This window comes from Malaya genurostris, chromosome 2 (genome assembly GCF_030247185.1).
Source record: "Malaya genurostris strain Urasoe2022 chromosome 2, Malgen_1.1, whole genome shotgun sequence".
NCBI classification, from domain to species: Eukaryota; Metazoa; Arthropoda; class Insecta; order Diptera; family Culicidae; genus Malaya; species Malaya genurostris.
In genome coordinates, this window is record NC_080571.1 from 114,835,296 (window position 1) to 114,859,414 (window position 24,119).

At 35.9% G+C, this 24,119-nt stretch overlaps 1 protein-coding gene across 2 annotated transcripts; it reads left to right on the forward strand.

The window, feature by feature from the left end:
• Window positions 1-249: 249 nt before the first annotated feature.
• Window positions 250-23,620, forward strand: LOC131433093 (sodium leak channel NALCN). Of its 2 annotated transcripts, none has more exons than XM_058599881.1 (14): window positions 250-750; window positions 1,448-1,633; window positions 1,699-2,051; window positions 2,114-2,262; window positions 2,317-2,564; window positions 2,622-3,341; window positions 3,409-4,316; window positions 13,131-14,181; window positions 14,244-14,438; window positions 14,495-14,712; window positions 21,537-21,760; window positions 21,829-22,102; window positions 22,205-22,367; window positions 22,434-23,620. In XM_058599881.1, exons 1-14 carry the CDS (start codon window positions 649-651, stop codon window positions 22,977-22,979), a joined length of 5,337 nt encoding a protein of 1,778 aa, XP_058455864.1. In that variant the 5' UTR covers window positions 250-648; the 3' UTR covers window positions 22,980-23,620. The 2 variants fall into 2 exon arrangements, with proteins under 2 accessions (XP_058455864.1, XP_058455865.1); XM_058599882.1 differs by lacking the exon at window positions 250-750 and adding an exon at window positions 798-938.
• The last annotated feature ends 499 nt before the right edge of the window (window positions 23,621-24,119 follow it).

The window sequence follows — 24,119 nt, forward strand, 5'->3', positions numbered from 1 at the left end:
CGTACTGGTAGTTTAGTTGATAGAAATCCCACTGATCTAATACTGGTGAGTACAAATGAGACGAAATTGCTGATTTAGAAAATCATTGAACCATAGCATACATTTGGTATAAACACTTTAATGAAAGCGTTTGACATCGATTCGAGAGTTCGCGCTTTATTTTATATGTTACAGTAGGAGAACATCAACAATACAGAATTTCTTAAAGTGCGCAAGCTCATAGATATTTTTCAGGTGTTATGCCATCTTGAAAAGTACTTATTTAATTCTGGAATTGTAACTACAAGTACTGGATAATTTTTGAACGAAAATGAGTGAAAAATAGGGTTTTTCGTCTTAAACAAGTGATATGTTTTACCTCCATTAACAAATGCACCACACATAAAATAGTATTAATGCAAACTATATTGGATGCAGTGTTAATATACAATAAATATGAATTGCTTTAAAAAAGCTAGAATCTCCAATAAATCGGAATGAAGTTATTAGTTTACCCGATAACATTAAAGTGTGAAAAACCCCATAAAATGTAACTCAGACGGAAATGAATTTATCATAAACGTGCATTATCACAATATACCATTTAGGGTGTGGGTACTGGAATCTGCATTGGTCCCAGTAAATCCGCCATATTGGGAAAAGTGAAAAATGCTGGGTAGAAAGCAAAGCATTAAGGGCGAACCAATATTGGCAGATTACGGCCCAGAAGAATCGCTCAATGAAAGTGCCGACATTGAATGGGTTAACAAGGTTCTCAATTTTTTTTCATAAATTTATGATTGGGTTTCGTTCAGTTTAGTTTCAATGGATGATGTTGTGATTATCTGTGATTGTTGATGTAGTAGATAAAATTTTCCCAACAAGTTTGTTAATTTACCTTCATCTGACAGTTCCTAGTTCTGCGATAGAGAATCAGATCCGACCATGCGCTGTAGAAGGTACTCCTTCCAGAGAGACAAAATTTTGCATGTCTTCTTCTCTCAGATTATCGCTTAGTCTATTAATACTTTTGTTTTGTATACATTCCCATGCTTTCTGCCAGTGCAATACAACGTTGGTAAATAACGAGCATATAAATTGGGTGCGACATCGAAACATGATAGCAATATTAGTTTACCTGAAATTTATGCAATAACCAGTGGTAAAATAACGTTGCCGACAGTTGAAACTATATGCAAACATTTTATGTGCTTGATGGACCATTCATCATTCTATAGATTCTATGAAAACTCAATGTACAAAGAGCATATTTTCTCACATTAAGCTTAAATGCACGATGTATTATAGTGCACGTGGCACACTTAATTATTTAGCAATGTGCATGCTATAACACGAATTTTTGTACATGTTTTAAATTTGTTTGCTTTTGTATATAGTACTCGTTTATACTTTTTTGTATAATAGTGAACCAAATAGATAAAAAAATTAAAACATGTTTTATTTCTAGCTATGGGTTCGGCGATTAATGCGTTTATGTGCCTTAATATCGCTTACATCGATATCCCTGAATACCCCGAAGACATTCGAACGGTACCCGTTCCTACAATACTTCACACTATGCAGCGACATCGTTGTCACACTATTGTTTACGTCAGAAATGATAGCCAAAATTCACATACGCGGCCTTTTAAGAGTAAGAACCGCTTCTCAAAATGTATAATCGATTTTGTTTATAAACACTATTTTTTTATGAAATAGGGAGAGGCACCTTATCTGAAGGATCACTGGTGTCAATTCGACGCCTCCATGGTATTTTTTCTGTGGGTATCTGTGGTACTGCACGTGTTCGAAATGCTCGGGATTGTGCCAAAGTTTCATTACTTCAGTATTCTCCGAGCGCCACGACCGTTGATAATGATTCGGTTTTTACGAGTTTTCCTGAAGTTTTCCATGCCAAAAAGCCGTATCAATCAGATCTTCAAGCGGTCCAGCCAGCAAATATACAACGTCACACTGTTCTTCCTGTTTTTTATGTCACTTTACGGTTTACTAGGCGTGCAGTTTTTTGGTGAACTGAAGAATCATTGTGTGTTGAACTCTACGGAACCTGAGTGAGTTTGAATGAAACCGGTTTTCACATCTATTTCTACATTGGAACATATTGTTTTTACAGAGGGCTCACCATAAACTCTTTAGCCATTCCGGACACCTTCTGCTCCATGGATCCAGACTCAGGTTATCAATGTCCGACCGGAATGAAGTGCATGAAAATGGATTTTCTTTCAAACTACGTTCAAGGCTTCAATGGGTTTGAGGATATAGGTATGGGATGAAGCGAAGTTGAGATCCTTTTGTTCTACGAAATAATTATTTCAGCGACCAGCATCTTCACGGTGTACCAAGCAGCTTCCCAGGAAGGATGGGTTTTCATAATGTACCGAGCTATTGATAGTCTTCCGGCTTGGCGCGCAGCTTTCTACTTCAGTACCATGATTTTCTTCCTCGCTTGGTTGGTGAAGAACGTCTTCATCGCCGTCATTACGGAAACATTCAATGAAATCAGAGTTCAATTCCAGCAGATGTGGGGTGTGCGTGGTCAAATTCAGAACAGCACCGCTTCACAGGTGGGCTAATATAAACTATTAAAGATTTGCATAAAGCAAGTGTACATATCTTTTCAGATCATAACAGGAGATGACACTGGGTGGAAGTTGATAACTATTGACGAGAACAAACACGGTGGTTTGGCGAATGAAACATGCCACTCGATTCTCAAATCGCCGTACTTTAGACTGCTCGTAATGTCCACGATTCTTGCGAATGGAATAGTAACAGCAACAATGCATTTTAAACATGATGGAAGGCCAAGACAAGTGTTCTACGAAAAATATTACTACATTGAAATGGCGTTCACTTTCTTATTGGATCTCGAAACGTTATTCAAAATCTATTGTCTGGGCTGGAGAGGCTACTTCAAACATTCAATTCACAAATTTGAACTTTTGTTAGCTATTGGAACAAGCCTTCATATCATTCCTGGATTATATCTATCAGGATTTACCTACTTTCAAGTGTTGAGGGTGGTACGCTTGATAAAGGCTTCGCCTATGCTGGAAGGTTTTGTGTACAAAATCTTTGGTCCGGGTAAAAAACTCGGATCTTTGATAATATTCACCATGTGTTTACTTATTATAAGTTCGAGCATTTCAATGCAGCTGTTTTGCTTCTTGTGTGATTATACAAAGTTCGAGAGCTTCCCCGATGCGTTCATGTCTATGTTCCAGATTCTCACACAGGAAGCGTGGGTTGAAGTCATGGATGAAACGATGATTCGGACTAGTAAAACGTTAACCCCATTAGTGGCAGTTTACTTTATATTGTATCATCTGTTCGTTACTTTGGTAAGTTGTTCGGTAGCAAAACATGTAGAATAACTATTAGCTTTATTCGTATTTTTTTTATCAACAGATCGTGTTAAGTTTGTTCGTCGCAGTCATTCTGGACAACTTGGAACTGGACGAGGATATCAAAAAGTTGAAGCAATTAAAATTTCGTGAGCAAAGCGCAGAAATCAAAGAAACGCTGCCTTTTCGTTTACGAATCTTCGAAAAATTTCCCGATTCCCCACAAATGACTATTCTCCACAAAATACCGAACGACTTTACATTGCCAAAGGTTCGTGAGTCGTTCATGAAGCAATTTGTTATAGAAATGGAGCCCGAGGATCCGTCATATAACGAAGGATACAAACGACCGATGTCCGAGTGCTGGGAATCAAAGGTTGTCTATCGCAAACAGAAACCTGTCAATGTAATGAATAAAACTGCCAAAGTACGAACCGTAGGAAACAGTTTACGCAAAATGGCAATAACTCACATCATCAATGATTCAAATAATCAACGCCTAATGCTTGGAGACTCTGCAATGATTCCAGTTGCCGGAGGAAAGGGTGGTCTGAAACCCCAAGGAACAATAACTCAAACAAAGCCTTGGCGAATGGACCAGAAAAAGTTCGGATCTAGATCGATTCGCCGGAGTGTTCGTAGCGGGTCGATTAAACTAAAGCAAACTTACGAGCATCTGATGGAAAATGGAGATATTGGAGCTGCTAGCCGTGTGACCTCATCACGAGCGAGACCACATGATTTGGATATTAAAATACTCCAAGCCAAACGGCAGCAAGCGGAGATGAGAAGAAATCAACGCGAAGAAGATCTACGGGAGAATCATCCTTTTTTCGACACACCTCTGTTTGCTGTACCGCGAGAAAGCAAATTTAGGAAAATCTGTCAAAGACTCGTTCACGGTCGGTATGATGCTAGGCTGAAAGATCCTTTGACTGGCAAGGAGCGAAAAGTTCAATATAAAAGTATGCAGTAAGTATATGCATTCCAAACAGCTGCACTATTTTTGTACCATTTAATTCCACTATTTCACTGTCACGTTATTACACTTTCACAAAGTCACTATACTTTAATGAAGCATAACAAACGTTACAATACAGATACGCGTATTTCGGAATGTTACTTACATCCTTCTTCAGTGTATCGGTTTATGCATTCCGTTTTGATTCACTAAAAAAAGCAAAAACCATATAGTAACATTCCAAACAATGGTCATTTGGGGATCTCGGTACAAAGGAAATTATCTCGCTAACGCAGTTTACAATGTATATGAATAGCATTCTAAACAGCACGTCATAATTGCCCAGCAGCTTCTGGAATACATTATACTTTTTTTATTCAGCGAGAAAGTTCTCTTGATACTTTTTTTGTTTTCAAGTTGCCAAATGCTACACATAATTTTTAGACAGCGTGAAAGTTTACGCGGAACTTGTTTTAAAGCTTGCTTCAGGTAGAATTGGAACAAAAACAATTGCCTGTATTTCAGATATTTATTATTGAATTCAAAATCTTTTTTTATACAAATGTAGCGTTTTCTTCATACTTCTAAGAAAAAATACGGATAAAATTACGGTTTCGAAGGGAATTCTCGAATTTTTCCTGTAACGCGGCTCATTAGGCGGCGCACACCTTTTTCGTCCATCGTTTTAGCTATCTTATTCCACCAGGTCGTCATCTGATAGATGTCTTTGACAACCTTTCCTTTTGCCTTGAGTCTCCTCTTCATGATTGCCGAGTATTTCTCAATAGGGCGGAACTGGGCAGTTGGGTGGGTTAAGGTTTTTCGGAACAAACTGGACCGCTTTCTCTGCATACCATTCTTGAACGACCATGCTGTAATGACAGCTTGCCAAATCTGGCCAAAACATTACGGGATGGTCGTGGGATCGAATGAACGGCAAAATTCGTTTTTGGAGACACTCTTTTTGGTATAGTTACGATGTCATTGTCTTATTTGTAGCGAAAACTTTCGTTTTTTTTTTACACAGCTTCAAATGCCCTGCAATTTGTCGACAAAAACAAATTTAAATTTGGCTGGAACATCCCCCCGAGCCGTTGACAAGTAAAATTTTTGACCTGGGATTTGCCTGAAGTCAGCCTTGACATAGGTTTCATCGTCCATCAGAAGACACCCGTCGAACTTGGTCAGCACCTGGTCATCTAGTTTCCGAGCACGAATTCCTAATTTTGAACAGACTATTCTGTTTTATGGTCCGATTTAGCTGTTTGCTAGCTCGATAAGACTTGATTCCTTCCCGGAATCGAGCTCTCCTCACGGTACTATGGGCAGCACCGAATTTCTGGCCAAATCACGGTCCGACAGATTATAATTCCTCTTAATCGTCTTCAAAATCTTACCACGCAGTTTCCGGTCGACAGTTCCACTCCGACGATTGGCTTGAGGCTTCCGAATCGTCGTCAATGTTTCCTTATACCGTTTGATAACGCGCCATACGGTATTTCTGGACAATTTCGGCTGTTTAGCTAGCCTAGATGCAGACCACAATGGATTTTCCAAATAACTGTGCACAATTTTTTCCCTTCCTTGTTGATTTTCGGCTTCCTTGTTGATTGTTTACAAAGTACACTAAGGTCTCTTTTAACACGGGGGTTACGTACCGTGTTAAAAAAAATCCGTGTAAAAGAAAACCGTGTTAATTGCGGAAACCGTGCAAAAAAAACTTCGTGGAAAATTTAACGTAAAAATGTCAAAAACCGTATATTTGATTATTTGTTTGTTTTGTTTTGGATAAAATGTAACTTTTGATAATTTGAAGGGGAAAAAAAGCATATTTTTTAATTCCCAAATTTATACAAGGTGCACATAACTGTGAAAATTTAACTGTTGTTTCACAATAAAAACGGAAATCTGAATAAACAGCCAGAGGTTACGAGAAGGGTCCAGTCATACTTGATAAAACACATTGGATGATAAATTTTAATTAGAACACTTAGAAAACGCGTTGTACGACAAGAAAATTAATCTAAATGGCTCATGTCTTCTGTATAATGCATTCAGTTTTCAGAAAAACGATAATACTTTCAAATTAGAACGTTCGACTAAAGAAGTGCTATTAACACCACCAATAAACACTTTCACTACAAATCAAGCTTGAGAATCAGTTCTTTTCAATTCCGAAGGTGCGATGTGTAGTAAACACTAACGATCTTAACAGTCATTTTCAACTAAACTGAGTGGGAAGACATGGGTATTGGATGAAGATCTATGCACGCAGAGACAGAATTAAAGGGGAAGAATTCAAAGAGATGAATATAAATCAAATTAGAAAAGGTATTACTATGTGTTACGCTCGTATATTTTTTTACGAAAAACAGTACATTTGGCGTAAAAATCAAGGAAATACAGTACATCGACTTTCAAAATACAGTACATTTTACAGTACACTTTTTTCTAAAAATAGTGAATACAAAACAAAAGCAAATAAATTTGATCAGCGTCTTACGAGGAAAATAGATTGAAAAAATGACATGCGAATACAACTATGTAATGAAAACCGCGAAAAAGCCATCACAGAGATGGGACTCGAACCCGTAGCAAGCCAAATACGGGTAAATCGTTTTACCTATTGAACTATCCTGCATGTGAGACACACATAAAAACAGCCTAAATGAACATAAGAACCGAGCATGTTCAGCTGTGCTCGGCCCCTACGGCGTTCATTTCTCAATAACAATCCCTCCGCTAGGTGTTTCAGCCCTCAATTAGGCAAATTGGCAAAAGGATTTAGGAGGATAGGAACTATTTTCGGGTTCGAATACCGTCTCTGCGGTAGCTTTTTCGCGGTTTTCATTACACAGTTGTATTCGCATATCATGTGAAACTTACTCAATACGGCTCTACGTCTACGTCTTAAGACTAAACAAATCGTTCAAAGCAAGTTCATAAACTCAATTATTTTTATTTCCTTTTTGGGGCATTTTAAAATTCTTCAAAAACTAAAAAATGTGCGAAAGTAATAACAACATTTTTTGAGAAGCGGATGTTTTTGATAATGATTTTGATTTAAAGTATATTTTCATTTTGGTTGAGACATTTTTCTTTATCTTTAATCATCAAAGTTTCGCTTGATTGTTGTGACGCGCTCTGAACAATTATGAATGAAAAAAATTGTGTGTATTGTTGTTGTGTTCTCATTTACATTCGCTACGTGTTGATCGAAATTCGATGCGTTGAAGATTTAAAATTCTGTATTAAACTTTAGTGTGAAAAATACAGTACAAATTAAAATACAGTAGATTTGAGGGTAGAAAACAGTACACAGTATTTGAGTCGAAAATACAGTGCAATACTGTAAAATACAGTACGGATACGAGCGTTAACTATGTGTCATGCTGAAGCAACTTATTTCGTCGGCGTAAATCATAATACTACTAGAGCTATATCATTCAAATGGGTATGAAATACTGTACTGCTCGATATGATGAAGAATTGAAGTAAATTTGACTAGTTCTTCAACGCTCCGAAATTCTCGATGATATCAATGACGATGCTGACATCATACACCACAGCTGAGCGGAAAAGACGTTGTCGTGTAATTTACGACAGGGGTTCAAGATCTGAAGACTAATTCATCATTTTATGGAACGACAGTCAATACTCCCGTGAATTGTTGAATGAATGATTTTAGTTAACTTTCAAACTTTAAATTAACTCTCATAATCGTTTTCTTACAGACAACCTGTTCCTTTTTTTTAAATTTTTCCAAAAAAAAACAAATGACAGCTCTTTTTTTTTTTTTTTTTTTTTAAATAACTATTTATTGGAATATGAGTTAAAATTAAATTATTAAGATTTAAATTGGGTGTTCAGCCACAAGTGGTGACTTTTCAGCCCTGTTATATATATATGATTTGGTTATTACCATGAAGACATCATTTGCTTCCGCAATTCTGAGATTTTTGTGTAGGGAAAATTCTAAACCTACTTGTATTGTGTAATGGGGAAAAGGAACTTATATACTAACTTACTAACTAATACAGAGAGCGAATCGATTCAATTGAAGATTGCATCGATTTTTGTCGGAATTTGCTTATAATATTATGTGACATTACATCTAATGGTTCTATATTTGTGAGTCTGTGTAACTCATTTGTACTAAACCAGGGAGGACGCTTCAGAATCATTTTCAGAATTTTATTCTGAATCCTTTGAAGCGTTTTCTTCCTGGTGGAACAACAGCTTGACCAAATTGGTACCGCATAAAGCATGGCTGGTCTGAAAATTTGTTTATAAATTAACAATTTGTTTTTTAGACAGAGCTTAGAATTTCTGTTTATAAGAGGATATAAACATTTAATATATTTATTACACTTTGCCTGGATTCCTTCAATGTGATCCTTGAAAGTGAGTTTTTTGTCATACGTTAAACCTAAGTATTTAGCTTGATCAGACCATGTCAATTCCAAGCCATTCAATTTGAGAATGTGATTATTGTTTGGTTTAAGAAAAGAAGCTCTTGGCTTGTGAGGAAAGATAATTAATTGCGTTTTTGCTGCATTTGGTTTAATTTTCCATTTTGACAGATAATCACTGAAAATATTTAAACTTCTTTGTAGGCGACTGCAGATCACTCTTAGATTTCTACCTGTGGCTAACAGACTTGTGTCGTCACAGAATAGCGATTTCTGACAACCAACGGGTAGATTTGGAAGATCAGAAGTGAAAATATTATACAAGATTGGAGCTACACTCGAACCCTGCGGAACACCGGCTCGTACGGGTAGCAATTCAGATTTACAATTCTGATAGCTAACCTGAAGAGTACGATCAGTTAAATAATTTTGAATCATTTTGATCAAATAAATAGGAAACTGGAAATCAGACATTTTTGCTATTAAACCTTTGTGCCAAACACTGTCGAATGCTTTTTCTATGTCTAGAAGAGCAACTCCAGTGGATAACCCAGAAGATTTATTTGATTTTATCATGTTCGTTACTCTGACAAGTTGATGAGTAGTTGAATGTTCATGACGAAATCCAAACTGCTCTGGTAAAAAAATTGAATTCTCATTTATATGAGTCATCATTCTTAACAAGATAATTTTTTCAAAAAGTTTACTGATAGAAGAAAGTAAGCTAATTGGGCGATAACTTGATGTTTCTGCTGGGTTTTTATCAGGTTTTAGGATAGGAATTACTTTAGCGTTTTTCCATCTTTTTGGGAAGTAAGCTAATGAAAAACACTTGTTGAAAATTTTAACCAGGAGTCTCAAGGCAACATCGGGAAGATTTTTAATAAGAATATTAAAAATTCCATCATTACCAGGAGCCTTCATGTTTTTGAGTTTCCTAATAATTGATTTAATTTCATCAAAATTCGTCTCAATAATGTCATCGTGTGATAACACTTGGGTTGAAATATGATCATACTTCAGTGAGACTTCATTTTCAATAGGACTCACAACGTTTAAATTAAAATTGTGGACACTCTCGAACTGCTGAGCTAGCTTTTGAGCTTTTTCACCATTTGTAAGAAGTATTTGATTGCCTTCCTTGAGAGCAGGAATTGCTTTCTGAGGTTTCTTAAGAACCTTAGAAAGTTTCCAGAAAGGTTTAGAATATGGTTTAATTTGTTCAACTTCTTTAGCGAAATTTTCATTTCGCAAAAGAGTAAATCTATGTTTAATTTCTTTTTGTAAATCCTTAACTATGTTTTTCATAGCAGGATCACGAGAACGTTGATATTGTCGTCGACGAACATTCTTCAACCGAATGAGCAGTTGAAGATTGTCATCGATGATAGGAGAATTTAATTTAGTTTGAGCTTTGGGAACTGAAAGATTTCTAGCTTCGATAATATAATGATTCAAATTATCAATTGCTGTGTCGATGTCCGCAGAATTTTCTAAAATAGTTTCGTGATCCACATGATTTTCAATGTGAGATCTGTTATCCAACCAATTAGCTCTATGATAGTTGAAAATAGAACTAATTGGATTAATTATAGCTTCGTTGGAAAGTCTGAATGTTACAGGAAGATGATCTGAGTCAAAATCAGCATGAGTAATCGGTTCACTACAAATGTGACTTTGATCTGTTAGAACCAGATCAATTGTAGACGGGTTTTTCACGGAAGAGAAACAAGTAGGATTACTGGGATGAAGAACTGTAAAGTAACCAGCTGAGAGTTGATTATGAAGTATTTTACCATTACTGTTATTTTGCCTACAATTCCACTGGACATGCTTAGCATTTAAGTCCCCTATTACGAAAAATTTCGATCGATATCTTGTAAGTTTTTGCAAATCGCCTTTAAAGAAATTTAATTGTTCGCCGGTGCATTGGAATGGCAAATATGCTCCAGCGATGAAATAAATTTCATGAATGGTTTCAACTTCGATTCCCAAGCTTTCAATAACTTTAGTATTGAAAGAAGGTAAAATTCGATGTTTAATTTGCCGTTGGACAAAAATGGCAACTCCACCACCAATTCCAGTAAACCTGTCAAATCGATGAACCACATAATGTGGATTACTTTTCAATTTTACATTTGGTTTAAGAAAAGTTTCTGTCACAATGGCAATATGAATTTTGTGAACTTTGAGAAAATTATAAAATTCATCTTCACTCGATTTCAAAGATCGAGCATTCCAATTTAAAATATTCAAATAATTATTTAACATCACTGTTAAATTTTAAATTCATTATAATATTATTTGCAAATTTCCATCCGATTTGAAATGCTTCAAAAAGTGATGAAGTCGAATTCATTTGGATGATCATTTGAAAAAGTTGATCTTGTAGGTAGATCATTTTATTTTCAGTTATATCGCCTAAATCGACTTCATTTAAAGAAGCGAATGGCATTGAAGGAATATTTGTAGGTAGACTGCCATTAGAAGAAGATGATTTGGCCGGTCTTCCTATTAATAAATTGTTTTCGTTAGAAGAAGAACTGCAAGGCGGTCCTGTGTTTTGATTATTTACATTAGAAGAAATAGGAGATAGATTTCTACCTAATATACCAGCATAACTGACATTAGAAGAAGATGATGACGAGGTCGATCTACCTGTCAATAAATTGTTTTCGTTAGAAGACGAATTGGCAGGTGCCTTAGAAGAATTTTCAGGTATGTTCTGTAAATTTAAGGTCGTTGATTTAACTTGTTGTCTAAGCGAACGAGCGTTTAAAATTTTTTCCCTGACAGGACATTTCAAATAATTGGATTTATGATTTCCATTGCAATTTGAACATGAAAATTTATCAGTGGTTTCATTCATTGGACAAACGTCTTTCGAATGCGATTTACCACAATTCAAACACCGTATATCCATATGACAATTTTTGGTTCCATGGCCGAAGCCTTGGCAACGACGACATTGCGTTAAGTTTGCAATACGATTATGCCGTTTATAATGTTCCCAATGAATTTTAATGTGGGAAATGAAACGTACTTTTTCTAAAGTTTTCAAATTGTTTACATCACTTCGATTGAAGTGTATTAGGTAAAGTTCATGGGAAATTCCAGAGCGTGGTTTAGAAGTACCATTCGCTCTTTTTTTCATAAGTATTACTTGGGAAGGGGCAAAACCAAGCAATTCTTTTATTTCATTTTTAATTTCATCAATACTTTGATCATTTGATAATCCTTTCAAGACAGCCTTGAAGGGTCTGTCTGATTTTATATCATATGAATAAAATTTATGAAGTTTTTCGGACAAATATCGAATAAGACGTTCGTAATCTTCCAATCCATCCACCAAGACTCGACATTCTCCTCTTCGTCCGATTTGAAATGAGACTCTTACTTCCGGGAGAAAAGTAGAAAGCTCAGTACGGAATGCTTTGAAGTCGGAAATCATCACCGTCACTGGTGGCATAGATTGATGTTTCTTCCCAGAACGACAAGCGTCCATTTTGGGAATTTTTGAAGAACTTTCTTCTATGTCGCTACAATCGGATTCAGGAAGAATCTCGTAAATATTGTTAGACGGCATAGGATCAACGGAAGGGAAATCCGTCCGTTGTCTTTTATTTTTACATTCAGATTCTATAAGATCGTGAATGTTATTAGAAAAATGTTGAATAACGGATTGTGATTTATTCCGTATTGAATTATTTTTAGCCTTAGGCTTGTTGCCTTTCCGGTTGGACGCAGGCATTTTTGAAATTAATGAAATTTTAAATTAAATTAACTAGGCTAAATTAGTCTTCGATTAGACTCCTAGCTAGCCTTAAAAAAGGCTGATTAATTTCTTAGTCACTCTAATATCACTCTTTGTATCACTTAGTCACTCTAATATCACTCTTTGTATCACTTAGTCACTTAGTTAGTGATTCAGGTAGCCTTGAAAAAGACTGAAGCCTTGAATCAATGAAACTCTAGGTAGCCAGAAAAAAATTCCAGGAGCCAAGAGCTATACGCGTGCGGTGCGAACGACTGTTCAACACCGACTGGACAGTTCTTTTTAAACTCTCATGAGAAACCGTGTTAATTGCGAAAAACGTGTAAATAAAAACCGTGTTAATTCCGGACAAAATTCCCGAGCTGACAAAATTCCCGACACGTGGGCGCCAAGAACATTCAAAACCGTCCACCAGTAGCGCCACAATATGAGCAAAAGTTTGTTCCAATTCTAAATGAAGCAAGCGTTACACTTTTCTGTTATCAAAAGTTCCTTGTGTATTTTTTAGCAGCAATAAGATAGATTTGTTCAGACTCTGTGGATCTTTTAATAACTAGGGATAATACTTCGCAATATCCTCAAATCTACCATTGGATGTCTAAGAAAAGTTCCTAACATCTCCACTAATCTAATTTTAGTAACTTCCTTGGACTGGTCACCTACCTAGACTGGGTAATGATCTTTGTCACGACATTATCCTGCATATCGATGATGTTCGAAACTCCACAGCATCGGGTCATGGAACACATTACGTTACAAATAGCAGAGTACACTTTTGTCATATTCATGAGTTTGGAACTAGCACTCAAGATCCTTGCCGACGGACTTTTTTTTACACCAAAAGCTTACATCAAGGATGTCGCTTCTGTACTAGATGTTTTCATCTACGTGGTATCACTAACGTTTTTAATTTGGATGCCTCGTCAAGTACCAAGCAACTCTTCGGCTCAACTGCTAATGATCCTGCGATGCTTGAGACCTTTGCGAATTTTTACATTGGTACCACATATGCGTAAGGTAGTTTACGAACTTTGCCGAGGCTTTAAGGAAATACTGTTGGTATCGACACTGTTGATTCTGCTCATGTTCATCTTTGCTAGCTACGGAGTTCAGTTGTACGGAGGTCGTTTGGCGCGTTGCAACGATCCAACCATACTCAAGCGAGAAGATTGTGTTGGTGTGTTCATGAGACGAGTATTCGTAACAAAAATGAAACTCACCCCAGGTGCCAATGAGTCATATCCATCGATGCTAGTGCCAAGAGTATGGGCGAACCCACGACGGTTCAATTTTGATAACATTGGAGATGCAATGCTGGCACTGTTCGAGGTGTTGTCATATAAAGGTTGGATCGATGTCCGAGATGTGTTGATCAAAGCTCTTGGACCAGTTCATGCAATCTATATTCACGTGTACATTTTCCTCGGATGTATGATTGGATTAACACTATTTGTCGGTGTCGTAATTGCTAACTACTCCGAAAACAAAGGAACTGCATTGCTAACCGTAGATCAACGAAGATGGTGCGATCTGAAGAAACGACTAAAGATTGCTCAACCGCTACATTTGCCACCACGCCCTGATGGACGCAAGTTTAGAGCATTCGTCTATGATATTACGCAGCATATTGCCTTTAAACGATGCATCGCTGTCGTTGTATTGGTCAACAGCATGTTACTTTCAATAACGGTAACGTATTTTGTCTTCGAGAAACCACAAGTTCAATAACCAATGGCAATTAATATTTTCAGTGGACAAAAGATGAAACGCATACTGAGAGACTAGTCATTGTTAGCACATTTCTTACCTTCGTTTTTGTAGTTGAAGTAGTTATGAAGAACATCGCATTTACTCCCCGAGGATATTGGCAGTCGCGACGGAACAGATACGACCTTTTAGTAACGGTAGCAGGAGTCGTGTGGATATTTCTTCAAACGACACTGAGAGTATGCTTCATTATTCACTTGCGCCCACCTTCACTAAACTATTTTGTATGTTTCAGAGCGATTTATCATATTTCATTGGTTTTATGGTTGTCATATTGAGATTTTTCACAATAACTGGCAAGCATACGACCTTGAAAATGTTGATGCTTACAGTCGGCGTCTCAGTGTGTAAATCGTTTTTCATCATATTCGGAATGTTTCTACTGGTGTTTTTCTACGCATTAGCAGGAACAATTCTGTTCGGTACAGTGAAGTATGGCGAAGGTATCGGACGGTAAGTATACTTTTATAATAAACTAAAGAGCATCTGTCATCAACCATCTACTGCGCAAATTACATTTAAGAAATTTCCATAAATATCAGTTGAAGTAAAATTCACTCTGTAGTAAAAACGTACTTGTGGCAATCACTCCACGGGTAAGGAATTTTCCAATGAATTAACATAACTGTCCATACGTTGCGTTGGATTGAGATCTTTTAAGATATTAAATCCTATGTGGACAAACTAATTATATAATCTTTACTTAGTTCATTTGACAATTCCCGAGTTTTCGGTACTGCCGGTTGAGTTTTGCTTTGCAGACTACCAATCTGAATATATTTGAAGTTTTTACAGACTGATCATTTCATACCATGAACGTGGTTTCCAGCACAGCATTTGTTTCATAGCACATAACTTAATCAACTGAAATCAGGAATGAAATTTTGAAAGATAGAAGAGTCAGAAATGTATTTGAACAAAAATGCTTTATGCTTCTAAAATTATTCAAATTTGAGAACGAAATTCAAATAGATTTTTTTCCGTAATGTCGATTGTTTTCTCAAGAATGATTGAATTGTGTATAATGTCAAAGATATTTCATTTTGTAACAATAAATTATTGTTCGTAGCAAGAAAGTTCAGCAATGGCGATCTTAAAAGAAAATGAAGCAAATTCATGATACACCCAAACCTCCATTTACGTAACTTATATATGTATATATGTATTAATATACGTACACATGTGTGCAAATATTTGTATTTCTTAATACATATAAATATTGGTGAAGTACAAGCAATCATTTATATGTATAAATATATACACATATATGCAGACATGTGAGTGTGTAAGCATACATACATACATATATAAGGTACGTAAATGGAGGTTTGGGTGTATTTAGTTCCAGACTATATTGATGACTTGGTATTCTGTACGAAAGAATCGACTGCGAAGGCTGTTGAAACAAAATTGTCAAATTCCACAAAAAATATGTATTATCAAGCCATTGCTTGGTATCAATATCCTGAATGAATAGAATTTTTTCAACTTAGCGATATTCCCAAAATGAGGTTCAAAGAGTGAGGATTTGAATTAACATTGAACTGTTACAGGTACATCTTTTTATTCGACTGTTAATTTTTTTTAATCGCCCTAGTGGTGTGATAATACCTTTCTCTTGTCGTTCAAACAGGCTCACTGAAACATAATTTTTTCATAGCGATAATTTCTGACACGACTTCAAAAAGACCTTTGAAGGAGGTATTCGCCCCGGGCGCAATGTTTTTAGGGGGTCGGCAAACCAATCCACAGTGATGCCTCCCCATACAAAAGTTGGCAAAAACCATAAATACGTCGATAAACATCAGCTGGATGAGTTTTTATTAATAATTTGAGGTCTCTGAATATATTTCCGTCTTGATAATGTATGAAAAAAAATTCGAAGTGACATGATGCACCGTTCGCTATGGATCGGAAAATGACGACTTTATTTAATAAATTAACTTGTGTATTTTTATTTATTTCTTGATTGATTAGGAGCTTTCACTAATGTTTCAAATAATGATTAAGCCTGTGTGGAAAATGTATACAGTAAAAAAAAAACTTTTTCCTTATATCTTGAAAACATCAATTTTCTCCAGAAGGGCTTGTCTTAATATTTTTATTTTCTGATATGTTGTAACATACAACTGATGTAGTTTATTGCACTACCGCTTTACTAATAATAGTGGATTTTTGTTATGTATCTTATTAAACTATGTAAAAAGAAAAATGGCGAAAAAAAATGACGCTGAGCAAACATGCATAAAGTGGTTTTCGTGGTTCAAATTTGGGAATTTTCTATATGGACTACAAGAAAGTTCCGGACAACAGAAAAAGTGCATGTGGTGGGATCAACTGGGCGCTATTTATTATGAGCTACTCAAATTTGGTGAGACCATCACTGGTTATATATAAATACATATTACACTTGCTGCGTTTGGACAGAATTGCATGGAAAGCGGACGCAATATGAAGATCTTCATGGCATAGTATTTTTGCTTCATGGCAATGAAAGACTCAATGTTTCGAAAGTTGTAAAATCTTTTATTTAGTAATCGCTGCAATGAAAAATTCTGCCCCAGCCACCATTTTTTATCAGACATTGTTTCATACGGTTGCTATTTGCTCCAATCCGTGACGCATAACTTGTCAAGTCAGTTTCAAAAACTACGACACCACCAAAAATTGGATCGATTCATTCGTCGAATCTGAGGAAAAGGAATTTTTCAAACGTCCGAGTCTTACCAGAAAGATGACAGAAAGTGGTACATGACGATGGACTATACTTTGAAAAACGGTACTGCAATGATACTTTCACCAAAAATCATGAAACTTAGCAGAAAAACCGCTACTAATTTATTTCAACGCCTGATATATTATAAATAGATTTATATAACGACCTTAATATAGTTGTTATGTATGTTATTAATATTTATTTAAATTTTACTCGCACTGAATTCATTTACAAAAGTCCCTTGTCTTTGTGGTTTTTATTGTCGACCTCACAAACAATTGAAAATAACCTTTAAAGTGCAGAGATGTGCAGGATCGCATAGAGGTTTTTGAAAAGTAGAGAAAAAATGCTATAAAATCAAATACTATTGAACAATGGCAGCCCTTTCCTACCTATAAAGAACTCTAATCGCAAAGCATCATCATTGCGCCATATAGTTTGTATGGAATGCTGAAAAGAAAGTTTACAATGCCCTATCTTTGAAAGGATATGGAGAGATTATTTCTTATTCAAAAATTTTTGTACTTTAAACTGTAATCGTTCACTTATCTGAGAATTCAAAAAAATTAATACAGTGCAGGAAAAAAATAAATTTATTTTTTGGATTTCTGCCACCTTGGCATCACTGTGCAATTCTTCGGACCTTTTTTTGCTCGTCCAAATCATCTTTCCGCCATTTGTACCGTACCGTGTACCGTCATCGTTCAGCTTTTGTTTGCTCACTAAATCAACGATGGGGGCGATAATCTTAGTTTGACTCAAGCGCCAAATTTTTACGCCACTGTATGTGATAATGTTTGCACCATTGAACAAGATCATAATTTAAAAAAATCTCAAAGCTTAGGTTTTGATTTTTTGTTCAAATAAAGGATGTTATTTAATCTTACACTTTTACCAGCCGCTACCTATTTTTGGATCAAAACCTACCTAAAATCAAATGTAAGTTTAACCAAAATGTTATGACATAACAAAGCATGCTATCCATGAATTATTTCTACTAAAAAATAGGTAAAAATGATTTTCAGTGCGTAAACTATGCCAGGGTTTCGTCGGTACAATCGGTGAACGGATCAATCGATTAATTGACCGATTATTGCACAGACTTTTATAAGAGTTTAACATTAGCGTTGACCGACGCGACAGCCGATTTAGTGAACAGACTTAATCTTGTACAAATCGGTCAAAACAGTACGACTTAATAGGCATACTAGTCGGGAGTTTGAAAATACTTCAGCCGATTAATATGGCTACAAAATACATTTGAATGTGTTACTCAACTTAGTCGCAAAACTAATCGGTCGATTTTCAAGAGCCCGATTTTGTCTGGTCAAATTTTCTACGGGGATCGATCGAGTTACCATTTACTAAAAATACAGGCAACACGCGTTTCCGGAACGCGCAGCAGGAATAAAGTAACCTGGGTCCATTTATCTCCAGATATGGGTCAATGTTTGAAAATAACAAACAACTTTTCGAATTTTCGGTCCACCGAAAAAGTCTGGGCCCGGAGGGATTCTATCCTTTCCCCACCTCTCTCAGCGGCCATGATGAAGCGCTTTACTAAGTAATCAAGCGAACTATGATCGAGGTTGGCGGCTACATATCACACTCAGAACGGTAGATGTTCCTGCAATAGCTTCTACGCATGGGAAAAATCACGAATACGCTGCCACTTCGTCACAGTACAACTGTCAAACATAGTAAATCGTAGTCTTTTATAAAGAGTCTTTCAAGGTATGAGTTACAGCTGCAAAGAAAACCAAGATATTGTATGCAACGGGGAACTTATTTGAACGATGGTGCAATCATTATCACGCATCTTGTACCAACAATCGGTAACGACAATAAATCGAAAACATTCCTAACTCACATTGTCATAAGCCCTTTCTATGGTTGATAGCTTACTTTAAAAGTTGTTTCCGAAAATCTTTCAAAAGAATTTTGATTCTAGGACATTTTTCCGAAAAATTCTGAACTTCTTAGATATCGCTTTAACATTACTGAGCGCTTGCGCATTCAGCTCAGTAACGGGGAAATATTACTGAGCCTGAGATATTGATAAACAAAGCTTCCTAAAAACATGCTACGAATTCAATGATTGATGAAAATGAAAACGAAAAAAGCTTGAAATTGAAAGAAAACAGTCATAGAAGAAATTAGCAACAAAATACGAAACGCATAACAAGAGAAAAAATGAAATACCTGAATTCATGTAAATGATCGATAAATAATTTGGCTAAATCGCAGACATCAGGTATCGAATTCGAGTGGTAAAATTTTGTAGAACAGTGTACAGCCGGGATTCGCTAGTTGTAATACGATTGCACTCCATCTAGCGAGTCGTGGTCGCTAATCGGGATGTCTGACAGCTGATTGATATTTTCGGGGAATACGCAGATTTTTGGCGATATTTTATCAATTCTGCATAAAATGTTTAAAACAACGAATGTAACAATGAGAGATTCTCTTTGTTTACTTTCTCTTTCGAATATTACGGTACCCCACTTAGAAAAAAAAGTTCAACGGTGGTCCTTTATTGGTTCAATACGTTGGATCATTGGTTCAATGAAAGTCCAATCAATCGTTCAACGGGAGGCCAACACGGGTCCTTCGTTTGCCGATTTTGAAACAGACCGTTGAACCGAATGCCATTTTTTTCGTTCAACAAACCCCGCAGACAGAGGTCCATTGTTGAGCCATTTTTAACATGAGGAGTTGGAGCCCCGTTGGACTAGTTTTACTGCAGAATTTCTGAAGTTTTCCCACTCATTTGTTTAAACTAACAATACATACCTGCACAATACTTCTACTTCACGTAGAATAACAACAAATTTTCTTTCTATGTAAAGGTAACACTTAATTTTCACACTATTTTTGCAAGAGAAAAAACAACAACAAACCGTTCCAGCAAATTGAACGAATATTTCGTGCAATATATCGTTCAACAAGCGCTCAAAAATCAACAAAATTGAACGGCCTGCTGAGAGGGACTCTTAGCAATCCTTCTCTCCAATTATTTACCGATAATAATAACTAAGGCTATCATCTTTTAATCTGCACTGAAGAAATTACTGGAAAAAGCAAGAATATTACGCAATAATCGAAAGAGAAAGTAAACAAAGAGAGTTTCTCATTGTTGCCATCGTCGTTTTGAACATTTCATACAGAATTATCAGATTTGTGGACACCTTCATTGTAATGACGTTAAATCATCAAGAAAGCTTCGCACATTATATTTCGGCATAGCAGTGTTTTTTAATTGAAACATTCTGCAACTAGCGAATATCCAACTAACAAACACTCCAACCGACGAAAGTTCCAACTAACGAGTTCCGACTGTTTTCAACTGTACTTTTTTATAAAGCAACGACTAACGCTTGAAGCGATTTTTTATAGCAATTGTATTTGCGTTTAGATTTTTACACAACATTTTTGAGAAAATTTTTTCAATCTGGGTTCCTGCTGTCTGTGAACAATTCATCGACCAACATTATCATATCATTGACTCTTCCAATATATTTGAAAGTTGGCCAAGAAACATGTGAAAAGAGCGTACGTATCCAGTTTTGCAGAACATGCTCGGCTGTATTGAAAGTTTAACAGTCTATGTATAGTATAATTGTATCTAGCTATCCTCGGTTAGTCTTACCGATTCAAACGTTTACTGTTTCTCAATATTGTATATTGTTTAAATCGTTAAATTGTCTAATGTTGAACAAATGTTGATTTAATTGTCAGTGTTGTATTTTTCTCTTTTCGACTACTCGGAATAAGCAATTCATACATTCGGCTTCTCTAAAACACTTAAATCCTCACACGATTATATTATTATGGGCTCAACCGATCCTCAACCTAAAGCCTAGACGTTGCTTTAAATTGGAAAAATGATGAGATAACTCTAATTATTCATGCGAATCAAAAAGATTTTTCCAAAAATTTCAAATGATTCGAAAACATTTTTACTGTTACAATAGCAACGTTTATACTTTAGGGTAGTAATCGGAAAACGCTTAGACTACAAACACAACAAGGATTATTTGCATGACGGAATGCAAGAGAGTTAAAACATTTGTGAAATATTTCACTCAAATGTATCGATTTGTTGCATTCATACTTAAACATTTGTATTATTTCTTTACCTATTTTTCGAGTTCTGCTACTTGTTATCATAAGGTGGATGCGTTTCGTATTCTAACGATTTCTATATATGCTCAACAAGGGTCGAATGCTCCTTTCATTGCTTCGAAGATTTATAAATGTTATAGAAGATTATACAAACAAATAACCTATCAAATCACTTCACTATACTACTAGTTCACTCGTTATTCGACGATATTGTAAAGCAAGATTCTTTGAACTTTGAAGCTTTTCACGTTCTTCGATTTAATAATAATAAGTTACAACTCAAACTAGCTTTACGGTATCGACGCTTAGATGAAATTAGTTAGTTATAAAACTATCCAGTATTGTAAACTAATTATAGAAATTTTCTGGTAGTTGTGAAATCTAGTATTTCAGTTTATTATCTGATTCAATTATGTTACTTATTGATTAATTTTAGTCGAGCAAACTTTGGTACGCCGGTCACCGGAGTAGCCATGCTGTTTCGTATAGTGACTGGCGAGGATTGGAACAAAATTATGCACGACTGTATGGTTCAACCACCCTATTGTACGCTTGCTGCCAACTATTGGGAAACGGATTGTGGAAATTTCACGGCCAGTTTAATCTACTTCTGTACATTTTACGTTATCATCACATACATTGTGCTAAACCTGCTTGTCGGTATGATAATCTGTAACGATGGAAGTATACAACCTTATAGAAACGTCAATTTCTTTTTAAATTTGCAGCTATTATTATGGAGAATTTCTCATTATTTTATTCAAATGAAGAGGATGCTCTTTTGTCCTATGCTGATATCAGAAATTTCCAAAATACTTGGAACATAGTGGACATTCATCAACGTGGAGTAATACCTGTTCGCAGAGTCAAGTTCATACTTCGATTACTGAAAGGCCGATTAGAATGCGATCCACAAAAAGATCGATTACTGTTTAAATACATGTGCTATGAACTAGATAAGCTACACAACGGCGAAGATGTAACCTTCCACGATGTAATCAAGTAAGATCAAGGCTTTGAAATTTCAATCTATGTCTCAGTTATATTGCATACATTCGTTAATAATAATTGTATATCGTATAATTGTTATATCTTTTTTCATAGCATGTTATCCTATCGATCTGTTGATATAAGAAAGGCACTTCAGTTGGAAGAACTGTTGGCGCGCGAGGAATTCGAATACATCATTGAGGAAGAAGTAGCCAAACAAACAATTCGAACATGGCTTGAGGGTTGTCTGAAAAAAATCCGAGCCAATAATATTACGGTAATATTAATATACATATAAAACTTATATAAATAAAAGAATCTTAATATTTTTCTTTCATATCAGAAACAGCAAAATTCACTTATCGCTGGCCTACGGGCGACCAATGATAGTCTTCTGAAGCAACAACAGCAACAGCAGCAGCAACAGAATCAACAAGACCAGGTCGAAGAGCAGAATCTGCAGAAGGAAACAAACCTTGAAACAGAGTCTGCCGAGCAGGCAGCAAAGGAAATTGAGAATAACGCAAAAAATCGGAAAAAGAGTCAAAATATTTTGAATCGGTCCGATTCGACTGGTAGCAGCAGTGGTCGGAAGTTTTTGGCGCCAACACTATCAGATCCGCAGGCCAAAAACGAGAAGGATCGATATATAACTAAGAAAAAATCTCAACGCCAAGCAGGCACCAACAGCAAAACGATTACGCAGATAAACGAAATGAACCATGGTCATACTTTGCATCAGCACTATCATCACTTTTCGCATAGTAGTGAAACACAGCAGAGCAGTAGTGGAAAAGTAGGTCATCCTCATATTAATATGGTTTATGAAGTACATGACTGGTGGCAGGAACAAGTTATTTGTACACATAGCGATGATGAAGAAACTTAAGCTGTTATTAGTATTATAGGATCTTAGGAGTAATGTTCTGAGGAATATATTTTGTTGAAGATATTCCCAGTGAATAGTTCAATAGGTGTTTCAAAATCGTTCAAATTTGGTGGACATTACATTCTAATGAATCGTTCATCACGGGTTCTGGATCAAGTTTGTACGATTTAAAAGCACTGTATTGTCAAACAATTTTGACTATATTCCAGTGGACTTCAATTTCAATGACTCCCGATAGTAGTCTCGCGGTGTGGCTAAATTGAGACGCCACTGCATGATGAAATTGCTCTCATTCATTCTTTGAGTGGTTTGTGAAATCGCCGCACGAATCATGAACCACGTGTTCATACTTAGAGAAAAAAATTCAATGTATACTTTCATAATAGCTTTCAAATTATTCCGTGAGATCATTTAACATATGATGTTATGTTTCAGGTTAAATTTTTGAAACCAGAACAATGTACTGAATACAGTTTTCGTTCTTATTTGTATCAATTAGGACTGATTATTTATATTTTATGCACTAATTAGTGTCAGAACTCCAATGGTGAGTTTTTAACATTGTAGCGCTAACATAACAAAGGCACAAGATACACCCATGATAATGTTGATGGTAGTAATAAATAATATGCAGTGACAAATTCTATCCTTATTAAAATATCACTCAATCACATAATATATAACAATTATCCTAATAAAAAAGAGAATCACAATGGGATACAGGCCCGTACCCAGAATTTCGTTTTGGGAGGGGCCCTCAGATAAAAAAATAATGTTACTGAAGATTACTTATGCACCTAGTTCTCGGTGTGCCTTTTACCGGCGTTTTTTACAGACACTTTAAAATTTTCCACTGGAGCTGTAATTATGGAGTATTCAAATAAAATTAGTGACTGTGCTCAAGAGAAGCATTGCATTACATTTCTTTACGTTTACTGTCATGTTATTTCCGTATCACATGTCTAAGACTTTCGGAATATTTATATAGCACAAAAATCTACAAGACTTGTAATGATTACATATATTTTGAGAGAATTTACATTCCTACTTGAAATGACTACAATTAACTGCAGGGAGTTTTATTAAAGGACTCCCTAAGGGCCCGAGGTAGACCACCTGAAGTTCCGGTCCGAGATGTGT

Bases quoted from the DNA above. Each gene is read 5' to 3' on its own strand.
- LOC131433093 (XM_058599881.1), top strand. From the start codon at position 649: ATGCTGGGTAGAAAGCAAAGCATTAAGGGCGAACCAATATTGGCAGAT. The intron at 751-1,447 runs GTTCTCAATTTT...TTTTATTTCTAG, and splicing joins ACATTGAATGGGTTAACAAG to CTATGGGTTCGGCGATTAAT. The intron at 21,761-21,828 runs GTATGATAATCT...TTAAATTTGCAG, and splicing joins TGTGCTAAACCTGCTTGTCG to CTATTATTATGGAGAATTTC.